The sequence below is a fragment of the Sturnus vulgaris genome, chromosome 11 (assembly GCF_052056855.1).
Source record: "Sturnus vulgaris isolate bStuVul1 chromosome 11, bStuVul1.hap1, whole genome shotgun sequence".
Taxonomy (NCBI): Eukaryota; Metazoa; Chordata; class Aves; order Passeriformes; family Sturnidae; genus Sturnus; species Sturnus vulgaris.
The window spans coordinates 12,551,378-12,570,341 of record NC_142253.1 but is presented as its reverse complement, the minus strand read 5'-3'; the positions used below and the strand labels follow the sequence as shown (position 1 = coordinate 12,570,341).

At 39.4% G+C, this 18,964-nt stretch overlaps 1 protein-coding gene across 17 annotated transcripts in view; it reads right to left on the bottom strand.

The window, feature by feature from the left end:
• Positions 1 to 18,650, bottom strand: part of ERC2 (ELKS/RAB6-interacting/CAST family member 2) — a 407,597-nt gene extending 388,947 nt beyond the window's left edge. For 16 of the 17 annotated variants that reach the window (XR_015806058.1, XR_015806060.1, XR_015806062.1 and 13 more), the window contains exons 1-2: positions 18,412 to 18,650; positions 5,075 to 5,871 (exon numbers count right to left, since the gene is read on the bottom strand). Coding sequence is in view for 1 of the 17 variants with exons in the window: in XM_088171529.1 (XP_088027655.1) it covers positions 5,075 to 5,728 (654 nt within the window). In the remaining 16 variants the exon portion in view is untranslated. Of the gene's footprint in view, positions 1 to 5,074; positions 5,872 to 7,178; positions 7,196 to 18,411 lie in introns of those variants that run through there. The other variant, XR_015806059.1, reaches the window with a different exon arrangement.
• Positions 18,651 to 18,964: the final 314 nt, after the last annotated feature.

Sequence of the window (18,964 nt, the reverse complement as noted above, 5' to 3'; positions counted from 1 at the left end):
CAATGAATTTATACTCCAAAAAAATCCTCCACTGACCACATGTGGCATTAACAAACAATGAAAGGTGCTTTCCAACCAGTAACAAGTGCATACTTTGACACACTAAGGAAAGCAATATCTATCTATGATCTCACACTAAATATCCAAGTGTTGGTAACTCCCTGCATATTCCACTACAATGAACCCACAAGAACTTCAAAGAGCATAAACAAAATGGCTAAAAAATATTTTTTAATAATGTATACCTTAGCCTAATCAATGCTTTATTAGGAACATCGCTTAATTAGTACAGGTAAGGGAAGCACCATTTCAGAATATTTGTTAGTATATTTTCTTTTATTGTTCTATTTAGATATTTGTCATGAATCAAAGTGAAAATGAAGAACACAGTTCTGAACTCATGAATACACATTCCCTCTCTACTGATTATTTTAGCAGCTCTATTCTGCTAATTGCCACATCTGAGCTATTGCTACAGATGGACAAAAGTTATTCTGAGAAACTGTATCAAAAAACTTTGGTATTCAAAACTCTAAGCCTCAGAGGAACTGCTCACTATCTTTTTTTATCCTCTCTCCTTCTCATTAATCAGAAGTAAATTCCTGTAGTATCAGGATAAGAACAAAACTTCAAAAGATTGATAATATGTTCTCAAAGAACACATTAAGTCAATTAAAATTACCTGGTTTTCCATAAGGGAAAAAAGGATCATGCTCACCCATTTATTTCCCACAACACATAACCATGTCATGACTTAAAAAGAGCCACTGTCCATTGTGTATTAATTATGTAATATTAAATGATGACTTTTTAAGTAGGTAAAAGGGGCTTTACTTTGTGCAACAGGGCTTTATATGCATTTTTTTAAATTTCACAGTGATTCAGTTTTTGCAGTGTCATAAAAGCAGCATATCAACTGATAAATATTAATGTATTGTATTAGAAGCAGCTAATCCAAATCAAATTAGTTTTCCCTCCTGACAGACAGGCAACCACTTTGGAAATGAATATTGCTGAATAATGGCTTGTGTCTTCCCAGCACTTCCCACCTTCCTGGCCTCCTGCTCTGCACTGAAATCTACACTAACTCTTCTATAGATTACACATGATTAGAATCTTCTGTTCAAGCCAGATAAGAGGGAATAACTATCTAGCTAGGGGGGAAAAAAGCAAAATCTCTGTTTGAGACATTGCAAATGAATGATTCCAAGATGAAGAACCACTTGAAATAGTTAAAAAGATGTAGAGTACTTCCTTCCCCTATGGATATCAACACATAATTCCAGTTATGTTGTGAGAAAACATTACAAATAATATGAAGAGAAAAAGACAATTAAACCTGGCTTTGTGATATCAAAGTACAAGTAAGCATACATTTTCAGAAATATAACAACTTGGAAAAAAAAAAAAAAACAGGAATGTCCAATTCCTGTCCATAAACTTCCTCATGGATCTCTTTCTGCTTCTAAAAGGTTTAATTTTATCAATTTTCCTGTTGAAACAGATCCTACTATTTCAAACTAATTCATTTATTTGGCAATTTTTTATCTATAATCCTACTTTCCAGGACGTAGTTGCCAATGTTGACATTATCTGGATGCATATCCACACATCTCCATCCTTCAGGACACTGATGAAAGCCTCGAGCACATGACAGATCCCTACTGGAAGATTTCACTCCCAATCACTGATGATTACACTTTGACACAGGCTTCCAATCAAATAGTTCTCCATAGAGCAGCAATTTCCTGCCATATGCTTCCCACCAACTCCCTAAAGGGAAATCTTTTGAGGCAAAGTTCTCTTAACATCAATACATCAATACTGTTTTTCCATTATGTATAAGGTGTGTTTTCCTGTCACCCAAGAAACATGAGACTTCTTTGACATTTTTGACATATCCATATTGGGGGTTAGTGTATTTTTTTATTTCCTCCCCCCTACATTTAGAAATAGCTAATGATTTTTTAAAATACAGCTTCCAAATAATTCCTTGGGTTTTACAATATTTTTTCAGAAATCACAATAAAAATATGAAACTTATTTCACTCATTCACTCACTTTTTTTTTTTACCAGGCAGATATGCCCTTCTCCAGTCTCCTGGGAGTTCCCAAACTTTGCTAGGAGACCCAGAAATCCAGGCAAGGTCACTTTCATCATGGACAGCCAATGTGAAAACGCTTTTTAGTGTTTCAGTATGAAACAACTCAGTTTATAAGAAAGTTTTATCAGTAAACCTCAGACACACAAGGATAGGCTGAGCACTTTTAGGATAGATGTGATAGAGCACATCATCTTTTTTGTTCTTTAAAATGACAGCTTTTTGGTGATTCTAATTTAAATTAGTTGTTGGAAAGAATCAATAGCCCTCTGGATAAGAGTGACAAACAAACTGACACGGTCAGCTTGGGCTTCCAAAGCCATTCCTTCAGAAAGGCTTCTCTCCAATGCTTACAAGAGAAGGAAGCAGCAATTACAGAAAAGGATGGGTGCTTTTATACCCAAATGTTTGACTACAAGAGAGGAAACAGCAGATACACATGGTTGACTCCTAAAACTAACAGAAGGTCCCTGTGGAGTTTTGCTGGAACTGTGGCTGGGCTTTGTGCTGACTGACACTTCTTGAGTAACCCAGAGATCAGGGTGATCAATAAAATGACTAATTTTCCTCAAGGTGTTTGGCTATTCAGAGCAGCACAGACAAAAACCAAATGCAAAGAACAATTTTATAACACTAAGCAAATAGTCAGAGGCTGGCAGATGAAATTCAGGGAGATAAAAGTGGCACACAAGTGAAAGTAATCCTACCTTTAAGCATAACAAGCTGGGATCTAAGCTGGTTAGAATTAATGGTGAGGGTTTTTCTCAACTATGATAAATATTTCCATTAAGATATTAGCTTAGTACTCAGTAGCAGCAAAAATAAAGGCATCCAAAACTGGAAAGAATTGTTGGGAATTTCTGTGAGAGATATACAGAATAAAAGGGCAAGCACTACATCGACACAACTCATTTTATACTTTATCAAAAACTCAAGCTGTTTTGACCTCCTTGCCTCAAAAAAAAAAAAAAATCCCAAACATGTAATAGGTCTGAAAAACATGTTACTGTTTCACAAGGAATTATCACACACGGTAAGATTGTCCTGTCTGGAAAAGAGCTGAGGGAGGGATGTGATGATGGCAGTGTAAAGTCCAAAGCAGCACTGAGACACCAGGCATCAATGATTTATTGCTTCTTTCAGTACAAGGAACAAGAAATCCTAGCAAAAGCAGCCACAGTCTGGTGCAAAACCCAAGGAAAGGCAGTGGTTCCTCACAGCTATGTTGGGCTGTAAGAGCCCAAGAGTGGGCACTGGCATTTTAAACAGGTCCAAAATAACTGGCTGAATTGAGTCCATTGAGTTATGAGGCACAAAGATAGAGCAGCTGGATCAGAAGGATGACTCTCTGGGGACACCTCTGTATACTCAGCCTCTTCTGTCAATGTTTGGACACTGAGCTACCCAATCTTGGTGTTACTGTGTTATAGAGCAAGGATGCATGTTAAATACACACACAGGGAAAAACACATTGTTTTCAGCAGTTTTGCTGTAACTAGAAAATAACAGCATTTGTCAATAAGATATGACAAGAATGAACTCATAACTGAGTTACTAGTTTACTTTCCCCTCAAGATAAGGAAAACTACCTTTTGGGAAAAAACCAAAACCAAAACATAAGCTCATTGGTGTGTGACAAAGTCTCTAAATACAAGACTCAAATTCCAAATGTCAGTATAAGATATTAATGTGACACTTCCATAAGAAATACATGAGACTGTATTAGAATATTTCTTCTCCTAAGGGGACACCAACCATCACCATTCAAATATCTAACCAACAGAATTACTGAAGAACAGAACCTCCACCATGCATCTTGTGGGTAATATTGGTCCTAGTAGCATCCTAATGCATCTGCTATAAATAAATGAATAATCAGCAACTACTATCATCGGTCTGGATACAAAATCTATACAAGAAAGTAATTAATTAATTCATTGGACTGAATTCCTGATGATAACCCAGTCAGTTTCCCACTGAAATAACTTGTAACAGACTTGCCAGCTCTGTAGATATTTAGGTTGATGACACACCTAAAAGGTGGAAAGTTTGCTGAGAAGCTCTAATTGATCACAAACTTGGAAGTAAATTAAAAATCTCAGTTGTTGCTGCCTGCCAGCAAAGAAGTTTGGATTTGGAATCTGGAAGTGAGAGAAACACAGGATTGTGTTTTTGTCTGGGGAAAGTTAACAGATGGTCTAAAAAGAAGCAGCTTTAAAATAAGACCAGAAGCCAAAAAGTGTGTGGAGAAAGAAAGGATAATTTTTTTGTCTATTCTGTGCTGCTGTTTCATATAGCTTTGTATAAATAGTTGTATATTTGATATAGCAAAGTCTCAACGTTTGACTTTACAGATTTATCCATCCAGATTAAAATATTTGCATCTTTTTATAACTTCAGGAAAATGTAACATCTTGAGTAGAAATATTTGAAATAGATATTTACAAGACATTCATTTTCTACCATGCAGGTCTCTGAAATGTTACTGAAAACTTACACTTTGTTCTGTAATGCACAAGCACAGAAAGCTGATTATGAGGATTTATCTCCTTTTAACTTTAAAACTGTCAAATCACTGTACAGCTTAAACAAAATATGCCTCTGGATGTTTATTTATACTTTTGAAAAAGTGGCTCATTTAGCTCCTCAGAAAGTGTTGCCAAGACAACATTTAGACAGTTGTTGCAAAAGAAACCCTAGAGAAAGTTTCAGAAATTAGAGAAAGGGTAACAACAATTATTTTCTCCATCTAAAATGTGTAAGAATGCTGCATGAAGGAAATTAGAACCTAACTATGTTTGGATTCTTATTGGAGTGCTTTCTTGCAGTTTAGCAATCAGAAGCAGATATACCAAGACATATAATTCTTGTGGCAAATATCAAACTTGTGCCAGCACTGGATACAGTACCAAAAGCAACACATCAAATGCTTGGTTGTAAATGACCACAAAGAAACTCTCCTAATTACTTACCTGATTTTCTTCATGGGAAACTCTCATCTGTTCTTTAAGAACTGACATTCTGGCTGCTTCTTCTTTCCTCAATACTCTCTCTTTCTTTAGCTCAGGACTCCAGAAAGTTTTGATGCTGTTCATAGAGGACCCCAGCTTGCTGTCCTTAATGTCTAGTTCTTTTCTGAGAAGGTCATTCTCCCTCTGTAGATCCTTCAGCTGAGCCTGCAGATCTAACATGGTGCTGTCCCTAACCTGTCTCAGCATGGAAGGAACCTGGTGGTGGTGGTGGTGTGAGGATGTGGTCAGCCCTCCGTGCTGGTCAGTGTAAGAAAGGACATCTGTATGTGACAGTCCAGCAGAAGCAATATTGGGGCTGCTCCCCATGGCTGTCACTCGGCCACCATACACAGCTCGATTTGTAGCCCTTCCAAGAGTCATTGTGCCCTTTGGGAAAGTAGTAGAAGCTACACCCTCGTGGTCACTCAGGTACATTGGTCCAGATGTTGCATAGGCTGCGTTAAGGGACTGGATGTTCTCCATGGATAACGTCTTCCCTGTCCCTCCTCCCCCGCTGCTGGTCCTCCTGTGACCCAGGCGAGGGGACCGTGGCAAGCGGGGGGACCTGGAGGGACTTCCTTCCAAGTTGCTGATTGTTCTTGCACTTCCATACATCTTTCTTCTACTTTGAGGTACTATTTAGTAAGAAACTAGTAACACTAAAGTTGAATATTAAATTTATAATTCCGGCTAGAAATACTGGCAGTTTCACTGCATTCTTCCAGTAGGCAAAATCTGGTTTTCCTCCAAAGACAGACCTGAAAAACAAAATTATAAAATTAAGTTTTCATTTTGGAAAATTAACTTACAAGGAATCACCATATATCAGAAAAACCAACTTCCCAGAGTAATAGCTTCAAAAATAAAACTCTACTATACATTTTATATTTAGGCTGATTAGTTAAAAATGCATTGCCAAACTAATTTCAATCAAAATAAAATTCCTAATTTCTTCCTTGCTCTGTCGAGCTAAAGCTTGTTAAACTAAGTTGGAATGAACAACATGGGCCCAGTAGCATACCTTAGCTGGTATGTTAATGGACTTCAAATGACTGACAATCTGAAATTTACATAAAGAAAAATATTTCTTGCTGGTATTAAGAACTACTCTCTTAAAGCCTCCAGCATTCATTCCCAAGGCACACAAACCTAAAGTAATCTTGTTGATTTACTTTTTCAAGTTTTAGCATTTTAACATCATTGTCCAAATCTGTCCCTGTTTTCAGCTGTCATGCAGCATTCAAGAGATGACCCACAGCTTGCTCCACCACAAGAACTTCTGCAGCTTTTCTGCTGTCTCAACTTCAACACATTGACCAATAATAAGAAAAAAATCTCATTATGGTGACTAGGGAAATGCAACTGCTTATCCTAATTCTCAGGTACCAGCCATCCTCTGGCCAAATAACTCAAGCCCTCTGGTAAATCCATCCTTGTATCTTTCTAGTTGCTGAAATAGTTCTGTAGCGCCTTCAAAGACAAACCTCCCATGAGACCAGAGCTAAAGATTATTTTCCTTCCACAGGCTCCTGGCACATCCTGAGCAAAAGCAACAACAAATCTTCTAAACTGATAGAATTCACCCCACTCTCTCACTCAATAAAAAAAGCCACAAGCAAAACAAAACAAACACCCCACAAAAACACGCTACACTCGGATCTGGGGAAAAAATAATACTGCTAGCAGGAACTGCCAGAGTCAATTGAAACTGCACACAATAAGATATTTTTAGATACAGCTGATATGATACATGGCCAGGTGGTGAGATTTAGTATAAACGTGTTGCTCCTCAAAAGCAGAGGTGCAGAATATTGTGTCTTACACCATATCCATACTGTTCTTCCTTTTCATTGTACAGTCTGATAAACTAATAATTTATGTTTCTTGCTAAGAGTTACTTAATAACTTACTCAGCCTTCTGTCTATGTCTGAGATGTCTTTTTAGGTACTTGTTTTGCCTTTTAGAGCTTATTAGTTGTGGTCTTTGTTTTCTCAACTTGTGTGAAGTTTTGGAAGTTCTTATATCAGAGAACATTTTTGTCTTGCTTTGCACTTCAGTGCTTACCATTGAGCTCTACTGAAAAAAGGAGCCTCATTCCTTATCCAAAGGGAGGGTAACGTCTCACTGAACTTCTTTAATAATGTTTAAATGCTGATTGAACACTGTAGATTCTGTAAGCTTGTGAAAATTCTGAAAGCAACAGAAAAAAAAGTAGTAAAATACCACCTAAGTGCTATTATCTCCACAACATTTTCAATTTCTTTTACTTTCCCCCTAGAACTATTCTAATCAAAACAGAGACCTCTGTGTTGGAAACACAAACACACTGATGATATGCTTGATTTTCATACTTTAATGGACTACACTAAGGACAGCTCACAGACCAAAAAGCTGAAAACCCTGACTTAAGAAAATTCTTAGAGTTTCTCCATTTTCATTTGCAGTTTGTTACCCTTCTACAAACCTGAATTATACAGGCTGGCTTTCCTGCAAACACCTCAGAAAAAGGCAAGCACATGGAAATATGCTTTTTAAACGTGTAGACTTCTTAAGGATAACACTGGGGCCTTCCTTTATGGCTGAGAGGTGTCAGACACAGTAGAAGCCATGCACCATTGCTTTATGAAAGAGGGGAGAAAAGCACCTACATTATTTTCTGCTCTTTACTTCTTATACATGGAGCCTTCCTAGCTTCAGGAAGATTTACTGTGTGTCTCAACACATCAGGAATTGAAGACATGAAGAAGCAATATCAGCCTCAGGACCTCAACAATTGCCACACAGATCATCATCTACTCCCTGGAGAAAAAGAGAGGAGAGAGCCCATCCCCTCACAGAATCAGCTGACAGAGCCATTCTCGTTGAACTTAGAGTGGACAGGTGAGATATATACAATTCTTTTTTGAAAGATTAATTTATTTTATATTGCCATTTTAATTGGACAAGGAAGAAAGAATACTAATAGACTCGAGTAATATTTTTTTACTCAAGCTGTAGGTGTTGCAGTAGCCTTGACAATGGAGTCACAAAGGTCATACCCCCTAAAGCCACCTCTGAGAAAAAAAGTCACCCAACTCCATTCAGCCTGGTAGGGACATACTGCAGACCCACTACACACATTTTCCTATAAGAATTGAGTTTTAAAATCCAAATCAGCTTAGTACTAGGAAAAAAAAACACACCAGATGCTGACCTGCTTGGCTCAATATTTTATTTTAAAGATATGCCTTTAATGTCCATGATGTAAAATTAACTGTTATAATCATGAGTTTCTTATTCTGCACTGCAACCAAAGCTGTATTTTCTATGGATCCTTTTAAGAGCCAGAAAATTAAGCATGCATTCTCAGCTGGAAGCAGGAGGGCAAGCACTAGACACACTGCCCCATGCTCTGATCAGCCTTGCAAACCCCAGCAAACCTGATACCATTCATGTCAAAGCCCCTCCTGATACCTGTTCCAACTTCAACTCCCCTTATTTCCCACCTTCCTGCCCCACCTGATCGCCTGCACTCTGCACACAGCAGCACCATGGGTTCACATTACCCACATGAAGCCTGACAATTCATTTCATTTGTCTTTTGGCTTCCTATTTTTATAGAAAACTGGAGAGCATAGGATTCTAATATGATGCTACTAGAAGATCTCGCTCAAATTAGTTTCCAAATCCTTACTTCTACATTTAACATAATTACAGTGTTTCCTTGAAATACGGTATACACAGCTCCCTGTAAGTTCTGATTTTCACTGGCTACACACTCTAACATGCTGAGGGATGATTTAGGCTTTTAGTGTCCCCTCCTGTGGCCTGAATCACCTAGTCAGCAGGAAGTTTGGGTATCAGCCAAATACTTAATAGCTTTGCACAACTACTTGCCAATATTAACATTGAGCCAAAAGCTCAAACATTTGTAAAAGTACCAAAAGCTTGAAGGAAAGCTCTTCTTTAGAGTTAACCTCCCCAAACAATATGTGGTGACAGTTAAGTGCAGAAATTATCAATTCAATTCCCAATTGTCTAAAACGGTTTAGTACTATACAGCTCCCCACATATAAACCAAAAGAAGCAAAATAGAAAAAAAGAGGTGATGTAGAACACAATGCTGCTATTTTTTCTGCCAGGACTGCACTTTGAGGCACCACAAAAGGAAAACGATTCACAAAAAAAAAAAAATCTGTTCCATAAAAACATGCCCTAGCAAACAATAATGATTTCCTTATTTTGATAACATCTTTTAAATACTCTCATCACAACAAAAAAAATGTCTGTACACAGAAGACCAGGAGTACATGTGTATTAAAAGCAGTGACCAACAGTGAGAAATATTTCTAGAACTTTCTTTTGGTTTACCCAGGTTTTCTACTGCTTTCATAGTGGCACAGTATATTCTCACAGAGACTATCCTTTTCTTCACATGTTTTTTATTATATGTGAGAATGTAAAAGAAAAAAAAAAAAAGGCAGCTGATACAAACTAGATACAGAGAACCCAAATCTGCTGTAGAGTATCCTTCCTTTCTTCATTAATCTGAGTGAGCAGCCTGGCATATCTTCTTTTAAGAAAGTAAAAAAACCAACCAAACAAAAAGATAAATACAATGCTCTTCATATGTTAGTAAGTGACCAGCATTGTTTCTTATTAAAAGGACAAAATACTCTCTTTTCCTCCTTACCAGACTGACCAAGTTACTTCTCCCCTGCCTTTTTTAATCCAAAAAAGAAAATAATCCTTTTCTTCCTGCTACTCTTCTATTCCTTACAAGTTTGAAAAAGAAAGCACACATGACAACTTCAAAAGCAACATTTTCACTTAGGTTCCTTACAGCATCCTGAATCTGCATTTTTAATGTAAATTTAAGTTTTACTACAGTCTGCACAATAATTTTTTTTTTTACTAGTTAACAGACATTAATTTATTCCCTCTCTTGTAGCTCGTTGTAAAAATTGCACATAGGTAGCTGTAAATAAAGTTACTTCCAAAGCCTGTTTTAATGTCTGCGAGCTGTTCCGGTCCCTGAACCCCCATCAGTGCTAAATGGAAGAAGTGGCATTTATCACCTCAGAGCAGCTCACCAGGCCTGCCTGCCTTCAGTGCTCTTTCACACAGAAGAAAATATGAAGGCAAAAGCAGGAGTGGCTGCTCAATATGCATCTAATGACACACAGAGAAAATAAAGCTGTCAGGCATTCTAATGCTGTCAGGCACAGTGACAGCAATGAATACTTGTCATGCAATCAGAAAACTGCACCAATTGAAATATTTGCTCAAAATGCCGTATTAAAAATCTTGAAAAGCAAGCAATTCTGACACCATTATCAGGATTGTCAATTATATTATTCTCAAATGTACTTAAGTGAAGGGTCAACAATACCTTTTTAACTCTTTTATGCAAGCTTCATGGGTTTAAAACAAGCCTAGTGTTCAAGAGAGGTGCATATCTTTCAAAGCATTTTACTCTATTACAACGTTTGAGACATTGTAATTGTTTTAAAACATCATACTAGTTAGAGATAGGCTTTAAATAATATAAGTAGTACTTGAACTCCACCAGTTGACACCTCCATAATTTTTTAACTTCCAAGTTAGGTCTCTTTGTTGCTCAAACTCCAATGCTTAACCTTTTATCTCTAATACTAAAACCATTCTTTCCTGTAGTCCTGCATGTGAGAAGTCTTCCTGGGGTTTCTAAGATGTTTAACAGAGCTTGTTTCATTTTATTTTTCTGTTGTTGTGTAAAATATTAAAGGCCTGAAAATGGAAACATAAAAAAAAAAGGCTTCTGTAACCAAGCCAAGGCAGAAGCATCACATCTAATTTTAATTGTTATTCCAGAGAACACACTGTATCTTTATAAAAAGCTATAGGGCAGCCTATCTGCCAAATCTGGGCAAACACAACCACGTACAGTCTGTACAAGTTACCTGCCAGTGCTGAGCATTTCTCACCATCCAGTCCCTGCTCACAGAAGCAGGGATCTTTGGTGTCACCCTTTGTTTAGGTAACAAGCACAACAGTGGCATGAAGAGTTTCAGAGGTGCAGGGTGAAACACCTCAGCTTTAAGTGACTGAAGCTCCCAGTCCCACACTCACTGTGTCATTGTTTTGCTGCCCATCTGCTCTCTGCAACTCTTAACACTGGGATTCTATTTTTTATTGGTGGGTAGGAGGGTGGATGGTGTGAATCACAAGCAACAAGGGACAGAAACACAAATTCCAAAACACTGTGTGTCCCTCTTCATATTTTGGTTCTCAACTTCCCTGCACCATAATGACCTTCCCAGGACACAGAGATATTTCCAAGGGCCTGGCAAGCTTTAGGATTTCCAGAGAAATATTGCCTAACATTTCAGTCCTTGCAGGTATGCAGGTGTCTTGTGTGCTGAATTCTACACCCTAGTCTGTATTCATCATGCCTTCCATCCTGCAATTGTTAATCACCTGCCTTTTATTCCCTTCTCAATAAGAATTCTCATTTATCAATGCAAGTCTGCATTCACAAACTCCAGTATTTTGTGAAGGATTATTCAAAGGCACATGGAAAAACAGGCAAACAGTATTTTCATTTAATAACTATTAAAGAAAAACAGCAACAATCATATGTCTTGAATTTTTACTAAAATCGTCTCCTTTGGGGAAAAAATACTAAAATGTAAAAGTATACAACATTCCTCAGGACTACTTGAAAGTTATGCCTAATTATTAGCACGGTTTATGCTTTGCTTTTGTCAGCATTTACCTAACTTGAATGCCTAATCTACAGAAAAGGTTATAGACTGAATTATCCTTTGAGAAGGTAGAGCTTAAAAAAAATCATGATTTAAGAAAACCTAAAAGTTTTCTAGAAAAAATCTGAAAGACCAGACTTGTTCTGTCATTTCTGTACTGTCAGCATTTATACCAATTCTTTGAAACAAAAGGCTGTTAATATAGATATTCAGTGCATATTAAAGATTACATTCGTTTTAGTAAGATAACCTAAGAACTGAAAATAGTGTAAAAGCAATTGACCAAGTTTGTAGTTTGACCGGTAAACTTGTCCATTTTCACATGAAGTATGCTTAAAAATATTGTCATTTACAATTATGTCATCGTTTTAATTTTAAGATATATTTATAACTTTTAATGTTTTAAAAACCAACAGAGATACTCCCACACAATGGAGTACTTTCAATTGAATTCACTAAAGACAATCTCATGAGTGTTACCAAACACAGGCTTACACATTTGTAGGATAAAGCTATATTTTTCTTTTTTTGCTACAAAGCTTCCATTCTCATTAAAAAGGCAACAAAATAGTCAAAGGTCCAGCTATTAAGACTACCCATGCAGTCCCCAGCAGTTTCTTAGAATACTTAACTACTGGGATATTTAGCAAGCCTAAATATCCATTCTCACCTTACATTTATTTGATTCTAGAAGAGCAATAGGCCTACTCAAACTGCAAAACAAGAAGCATGTTTGTGCATTCCGCATGTTTTGAAACCAACACAATTTAAAAACCTGTAGAACATCTCTCCTCTGTTCTCTTTGGTCAGCTACAAGAGCATGCACATTTCAGCACCATGCCAAAGAAAAACTGGCTGTGCTTCAGCCACATCAGATCAAAGCTATCCAAGCAACTTATAGGCTCTGTAAGTGATGCAAGTGATTTAGCAGATTAGCTTTCAATTCATCATAGAATTAGCACCCTGGAGCCATTAGAAGACACTGCACTTCAGGAATTGCCTTTTTATTTATTTATTTATTCACCAAAAGTTGAAGAGTTCCCCAAGCACTTGGTGGCTGGCTCATAATTTCACAGCACAGCCCAACCTTCCCCCTTTGGGCTCACACTCAGCGAAGCACAATCACACCAGTCCACAAGTGCAATTTGTAAGTCCTCACAGGCACCTGACTTCACATTTGAAGCTGATGACAGATGTTACTGTAACTGTTTCCTTAAGGAAAAACAAATGGTTTGAGCAGATTTCAAATGAGGTCTATAAATGAAAGCTCAGGTGCATCAGGACTGCCAAGACTCAGCCATCAAAAATAAACTTGCTTCACACAGCAAACTCTCTTCCAGAGAAGCCTCTGAGAGTACCCATTTCTTCCACTATTACTGGACATAGGTCAACAAAAATAACTATGCTTTATTTACCAGGTCATATTTGTCCACTAATCTGAATTGTTCAAGTTGTTCCTAAGTGGTAAGAACTGTATTTCAGCAATATATTTTGAAAAAAAGAAGGCACTACAGAAAACTATTTAAGTCAAAAGCCTTACCATCACAGAAATAACAGACCTGTGCTGTTTTATAAAGTAATTAATAATTCAGACACTGCATGTGCCAAGAGATAATGAAATATATATCTAAGCAGATTACCAGTAAATTAATTTTACTGATCATGAAAAGTGTTTAGATAACACTGAAAACTGAAGAGGCAGCAGCAAAATGTCTAACAGGACTCAACTCATACCTGACAAAGAAAAATCAGCTCCTGAGAATTCAAGTACTGTGGCCTCCAAGTCTTGCAATGAAACAATTCAAACATACCAAATAGTGTAACCACAGGTACAGACATATTAAACCCCCATGAGGAATTGGAATGAAGTGACCAAGATGTGCTCTGTAAATCTCTCAATGTATGGAGAAGATTATGTCCTATTAGTCAGCATCCTAAGTGATCTGAGTTATTTACTGGGATGGAAACTGCCCCACACATTAACAATGCTCTGTGCAAAATGTATTTTTGGACTAAACTCAAATTGCAGAGATTTTTTCTTACATTTCCTTCAAAATAAATTGCACATTATATCCAACTAAGTAATCACTATAAGACAATGCTTTCTCTAGTGGCTTCCCACCCCAGCTCCACAGTACTTCCTGAAACTACAGCACATCATTTCCACATATATCTATACAAAATATTGGTATATACACCACTTTCATCAATTCTTTCACTCCATTCAATGTCCCATGACATCTCACACAATGAGAAAAATTTTAGAGTTAAATTACTTGGAAAAATCTCTCAATTTTCAATTTTTGTAGGATTTAGTTGCTAGATTCTACATCTGCACTGTGACTTCAGTTAGAGGAACATAATAATGAGCAGGACAAACAGTGGGAAGTATTAAAAGAAAAATCAAAGAGTATTTGCTGGAAGTGGGGTATTCTAACCAAATAAAAAGTACATTGGTCATTAAAGAAGCCAAATGGTAGCTAGTCTGAAACATTTTCAGTGAATGCCAGTCCACAAAACTGTCTTAGAATAAGTTTTTAAGATAATCCAGAAAGCAAGTTTCACCTTTCAAAAACCTAGTCTTAAGATTTCACACAAAAGCTCCAGCTTTGCTAAACATCCAAAATACTAAAGACTCCCACACATCCCATCACAACTTGAAATTCTCACATACACCTCAAATTCTAAGACACATTCCTTCTGCTTTCCTAAAAGCACAGGAATTCCAACTCTACACATTTCCCTCATTATTCTCATTTTAAAGTAAAGGGACAACATGTACCCTGTCCATTGCAAAGTCTAAATTTCTATTATCATGAAGGAATTCCAAGTTTCTGTGAATAGAAGTGGTGTAGCAGTAATGGAGCCCTATCTGGAGAAATGTTAAAACACTTTTGCTGCTCCCCTCTCCTTTGGCAGAGCTCAGCACCTGACAGACTATCCCTAAACGGAGACGTGGTTCCTGATTGTTGCCATTACTCCAAAACAAAACCTGGCTCCTTAAGATATTCCAAAGCTGGAAATCTAAAAGCCACTATCATTAAATAAATCATAAAAATCCCTGAAATCAACCACCAAGAAAGCACCAACAGAATTTAAAATCCACTATGCTAATTCATCGGACACCTACATCTTCACATACATTGGATATCTATGCTTGGAAATCTGCACAAGTAATTGACTGCTGCTTTCCAAGGAAACAGACTGGGGTGGTTTTTTTACATCTTACATACAAGCAGTAACAAACCAACATAAATCCATCTCACTTGATCTCAGAAAGAAACAATCCTTTACAGGCTTTCTGTAAAATACTTTGCGTCTTTAAAAAGTGATTAAAAACAAAATGCTCCAGAAAAACATTTAACTGATGTTTCTGCTGATATGCCTTTGTATTTTCTTAAGGTGAAAGTGTCACTTGGAAGGAGCAGCACTACACAATTCATTTTCAGAACTTAGTTTCAACTATGACCCTCACAAGGAAATTATAAAGTCATTTAACTTTCAAATAGCTCTTACCCTTTGGCCAGGGCTTAGTAAAAAATATAAGCTAGTGTTAGTGTTGCAAAATATAAATACACTGAGGCAAGCTCATCATTGCTAAGTACATATGAGATCATTCAAAAACTGAGACTTAAATCACAAAAATATTTGAACATAATCCTAAACCAAACAAATATAATATCACAGATAAGAGGGCTCACATAATATTTTTTTTAAAAGTCAGTATCAGAGTAATATTTCTTAGGTGGATCTAAGATCCTCCATATATATATATCTATATATATATATCTATATCTTTATCTATCTCCTAGGCATTAAAAACCAAAATTAAACAGATGATAACAAATGCATCATAGTGGATAAAAATATAATAAACACGCTAAGAGATACAGGTGGGGGAACACATGTTGTCTTTGGAAGTGATACACAGGCTGGTTGCCTCACTCTCTTTGAGGGGTGAACAACCCACTCTTTTTTCTTAGTCATCCTTCAAAGGTCAGTAACAATCATCTTTCTAAAGCAAAAGAAAAAATATCACCTTGAGCATGCTTATACAAAAACACACATGCTGAACAGATCATTCTTTAAATATCACATATATTTGATATTCTAAAATAACTGAAGGTGTTCTTTTGGTATGTGGCTGCTAAGCATATGGCCCACACCTTTCTACAGCCTTCAGAGCAGGCAAGGATAGCAGGAGGAACCAGCGTGGACAATGCATGTCCCACTCCCATCCACCAGAATTTGACTAGCAGTGGTTAGAGGAGCTGAAGAACCACCCACAGGGGAAGAGGTGCTGAGATGGGTCCCCTCCAAATGCTGGCAAACCACAAGAGCAAGGATAAGGAGTATAATAAGGCACCCAAACACCAAACAAGAAATTTCTCGGTTCTTAACTGGAAGGTCTACATCACCCTGGATGTGCTCATAAAACACAGCACAAGGTTTCTCCGTGGTTCAAATGTGTAGTTTCAACCTGGACGGCCATAAACCCCAGGGACTGCCCTTCTCAGCAAGCCTTTGGAAGAAGAAATTATATTCCTTTCACTTACTGGACAGAAAGCCTCTCCTTCCTCCCAGATTCCTCTAGGAAAAGTGAAAATGCTAACTCACCTTAATGCCTTTGAAAGCCATTTTACACAGAGCTTTCAAACAAAAACAACAGTAGTAAACACACTTCCTTTAAGGCACTGAGGAGATGTAGAGTTACTTTCATAGACAGCCCTTAACAGAGTCACCCATGAAGCCAAGGCTTGACTGTAAGTTTTTTTTTCCATCAAGAAATTAAGAAAGCTTTTCCCACAGAAACACGTTCCTTAAGGGAACTGGATGTACCATTGCACACTCCGCGTGTGCAGAAACAGACTCTGACAATAAAGGGCCCTTTCCTCCTGCTATTCGGGGAGAGGAACAAACGGGGAATGCACTGCTCGGGCAGATGCGACCGTGAGGGGACTGCGGCTCAGGGAGCCTGGTGTGCTCTGCTGCTGCTGGGCTTTTATGGCTGGTGTTTCCTTCACCTGAGCTGCGGGAGCGCCCGCCACCCCCCGCCCTTCCATGGGGACAGTCCAAGGAAATCTCCCGGCACAGGGATTGGTTTGGGGGCCCCGCGGGGCCGTGCAGCCCCGACACAGCCGGGCCGGGCCGGCGGCCGGGCTCCCTCAGCCCTCGCTGCCGAGCAGGGAGCCCGGAGGACAGTCCCCGCTGCTTGCCCCGACCGGGGCTGGCGAAGGGCGGCGGGAGGGCTCTCCCCGCGCCCCCAGTCCCGGCTGTGCAGCTCTGCGGTTCCCGGGGGAGGGAGGGAGGGAGCGAGGAAGGGACCAGGGCAGCAGAGCATCGCCAGCATCTCCCCTCAGGGCAGGGCGGCGGGGTTGACACGGAGGATCTGCTCCGTCCTCGGCTTGGCGACGGGGAAACCAAGAGCCAGGGGCGAAGCGACTTGATGGAGAGGAACCTCCCTCCCTCCCTTCCCCGCCCTCCGAGGGGGGAGCCGGAGCGGGGCCTGCGCCCGCCGCTGCTGCCGGGAAGGGGCCGCGGTCGGGGCGGCCGCCCTGGACACGCACGTGGGGCTGGGGGTACGAGGATGGAAATAAAAACAAATCCCGAACGGACAATAGCTAAGTGAAACCACTGATTTAGAAAGCCGACCAGAAAACTAACCCTGGCAAGTAGGATTTGCCCTCCCCTTGGCTGCACTTATTGGCCGCGCTCGTGTGCAACGAGCTCGTATCTGCCAATGCCAGTGGTCGGCCGGCGCGTCCATCACCAGGGAAAGAGCAATTCGCCGCTACGGGAGTAGATTCCCATCCATCCATCACAAGGCTTAGCAGGTAGCCGCCTAGAAATCAATCACACACTAATAAAAAAAATAAAAAATAAAAAATAAAAAAAATCCTCCTCCATCAAATTACTACTGTAGCGCTCCCAGAAAAATACGTATGTATCCTTGGTGAACATAGACGTGGATTTCATCACATGCATCACATCCATCACTTGTCCAGCCTAAAATGATCTTATCTTTAAAAAAAATTAAGCCACGGCATCATAAATGAGGGACTCCAGTAAGTATTCATCATCGATATAACTGAAAAATAATATCCTGTTAGCGTGTTTCCATTTGCCAACCACTAGAAGGGAACAGAAATCTCACCTTTTTTCCTGATGTGGCTTTTAAAACACCAAACATTATCCATTATTTAGGTATAAAGCCAGGAATGTCCAAATCGCATCAATTCTATTCTAGAAAACTTTAACAACAATAACATTTTTAAACACTAGGCAAAAAAAAAAAAAAAAAAATTATAGTCCTACGGCTGCTTTTAATAGAAATTGCAAGAGAGGCTTCTGGTTGACGATTCTGTAGGGAGAGGCACTCTGTTACCAGAATAAGATATGCACTTGGTCCCATTTATTACAATGTATTTCCAAAGCAATATAAAAAGCCTATTCTGCAAATTCATCTCCAGATTCAGCTACCAGACAGCTGTAAAAAGCGATATACAGCATTTCCTTAATCACAGTAAATTTACAGTCATGTATCCCAGCCATATCTTATTTAAGCTTCTCACCTTTCAAATCATTGCATCTGCCTTCCGTCCTCACATGGATTTTACAACATCACGTTTAGCTGGCATCCCGGTTGCGCGGAGGAAGGAGGCAGCAGGGAGAGCCGGAGCCGCGGAACACCAGCGAGGGGGCGAGAGGAGGAACCTGCTGCGGCCGGGGGAGGCTCGTGTGCCCCTGTCCCTCGTCTTTCCGTCCCTCAGCGAGCTGCGAGCCCGGCTGTCTGGGCTGCCAGTCCCTGACTCAACATTCCCAGCATTCCCGAGGAGCCGGGGCTCCAGCGGCGCGGCTCGGAGCCGCCGGGGGCAGCAGCAGCAGCAGCAGCAGCAGCAGCAGCAGCAGCAGCACACGCACCGCAGCCCGTGATTCCTGCGAGCGTCTGTCGCTGGCCATTCATCGCCGGCCCGCGGGTTCCAGTCCCACCCAGCTGAACGGCCGCAAGTGTGTTACTCATGGTGAAACAGCCTAAAAATACACCTAGGTCTGCGTAAATGCAGAGGCTAAATTGCCTTCTCGCTCCTGTTCACCGAAGGCCAGAAATGTCCAAGGGCAGGTGCT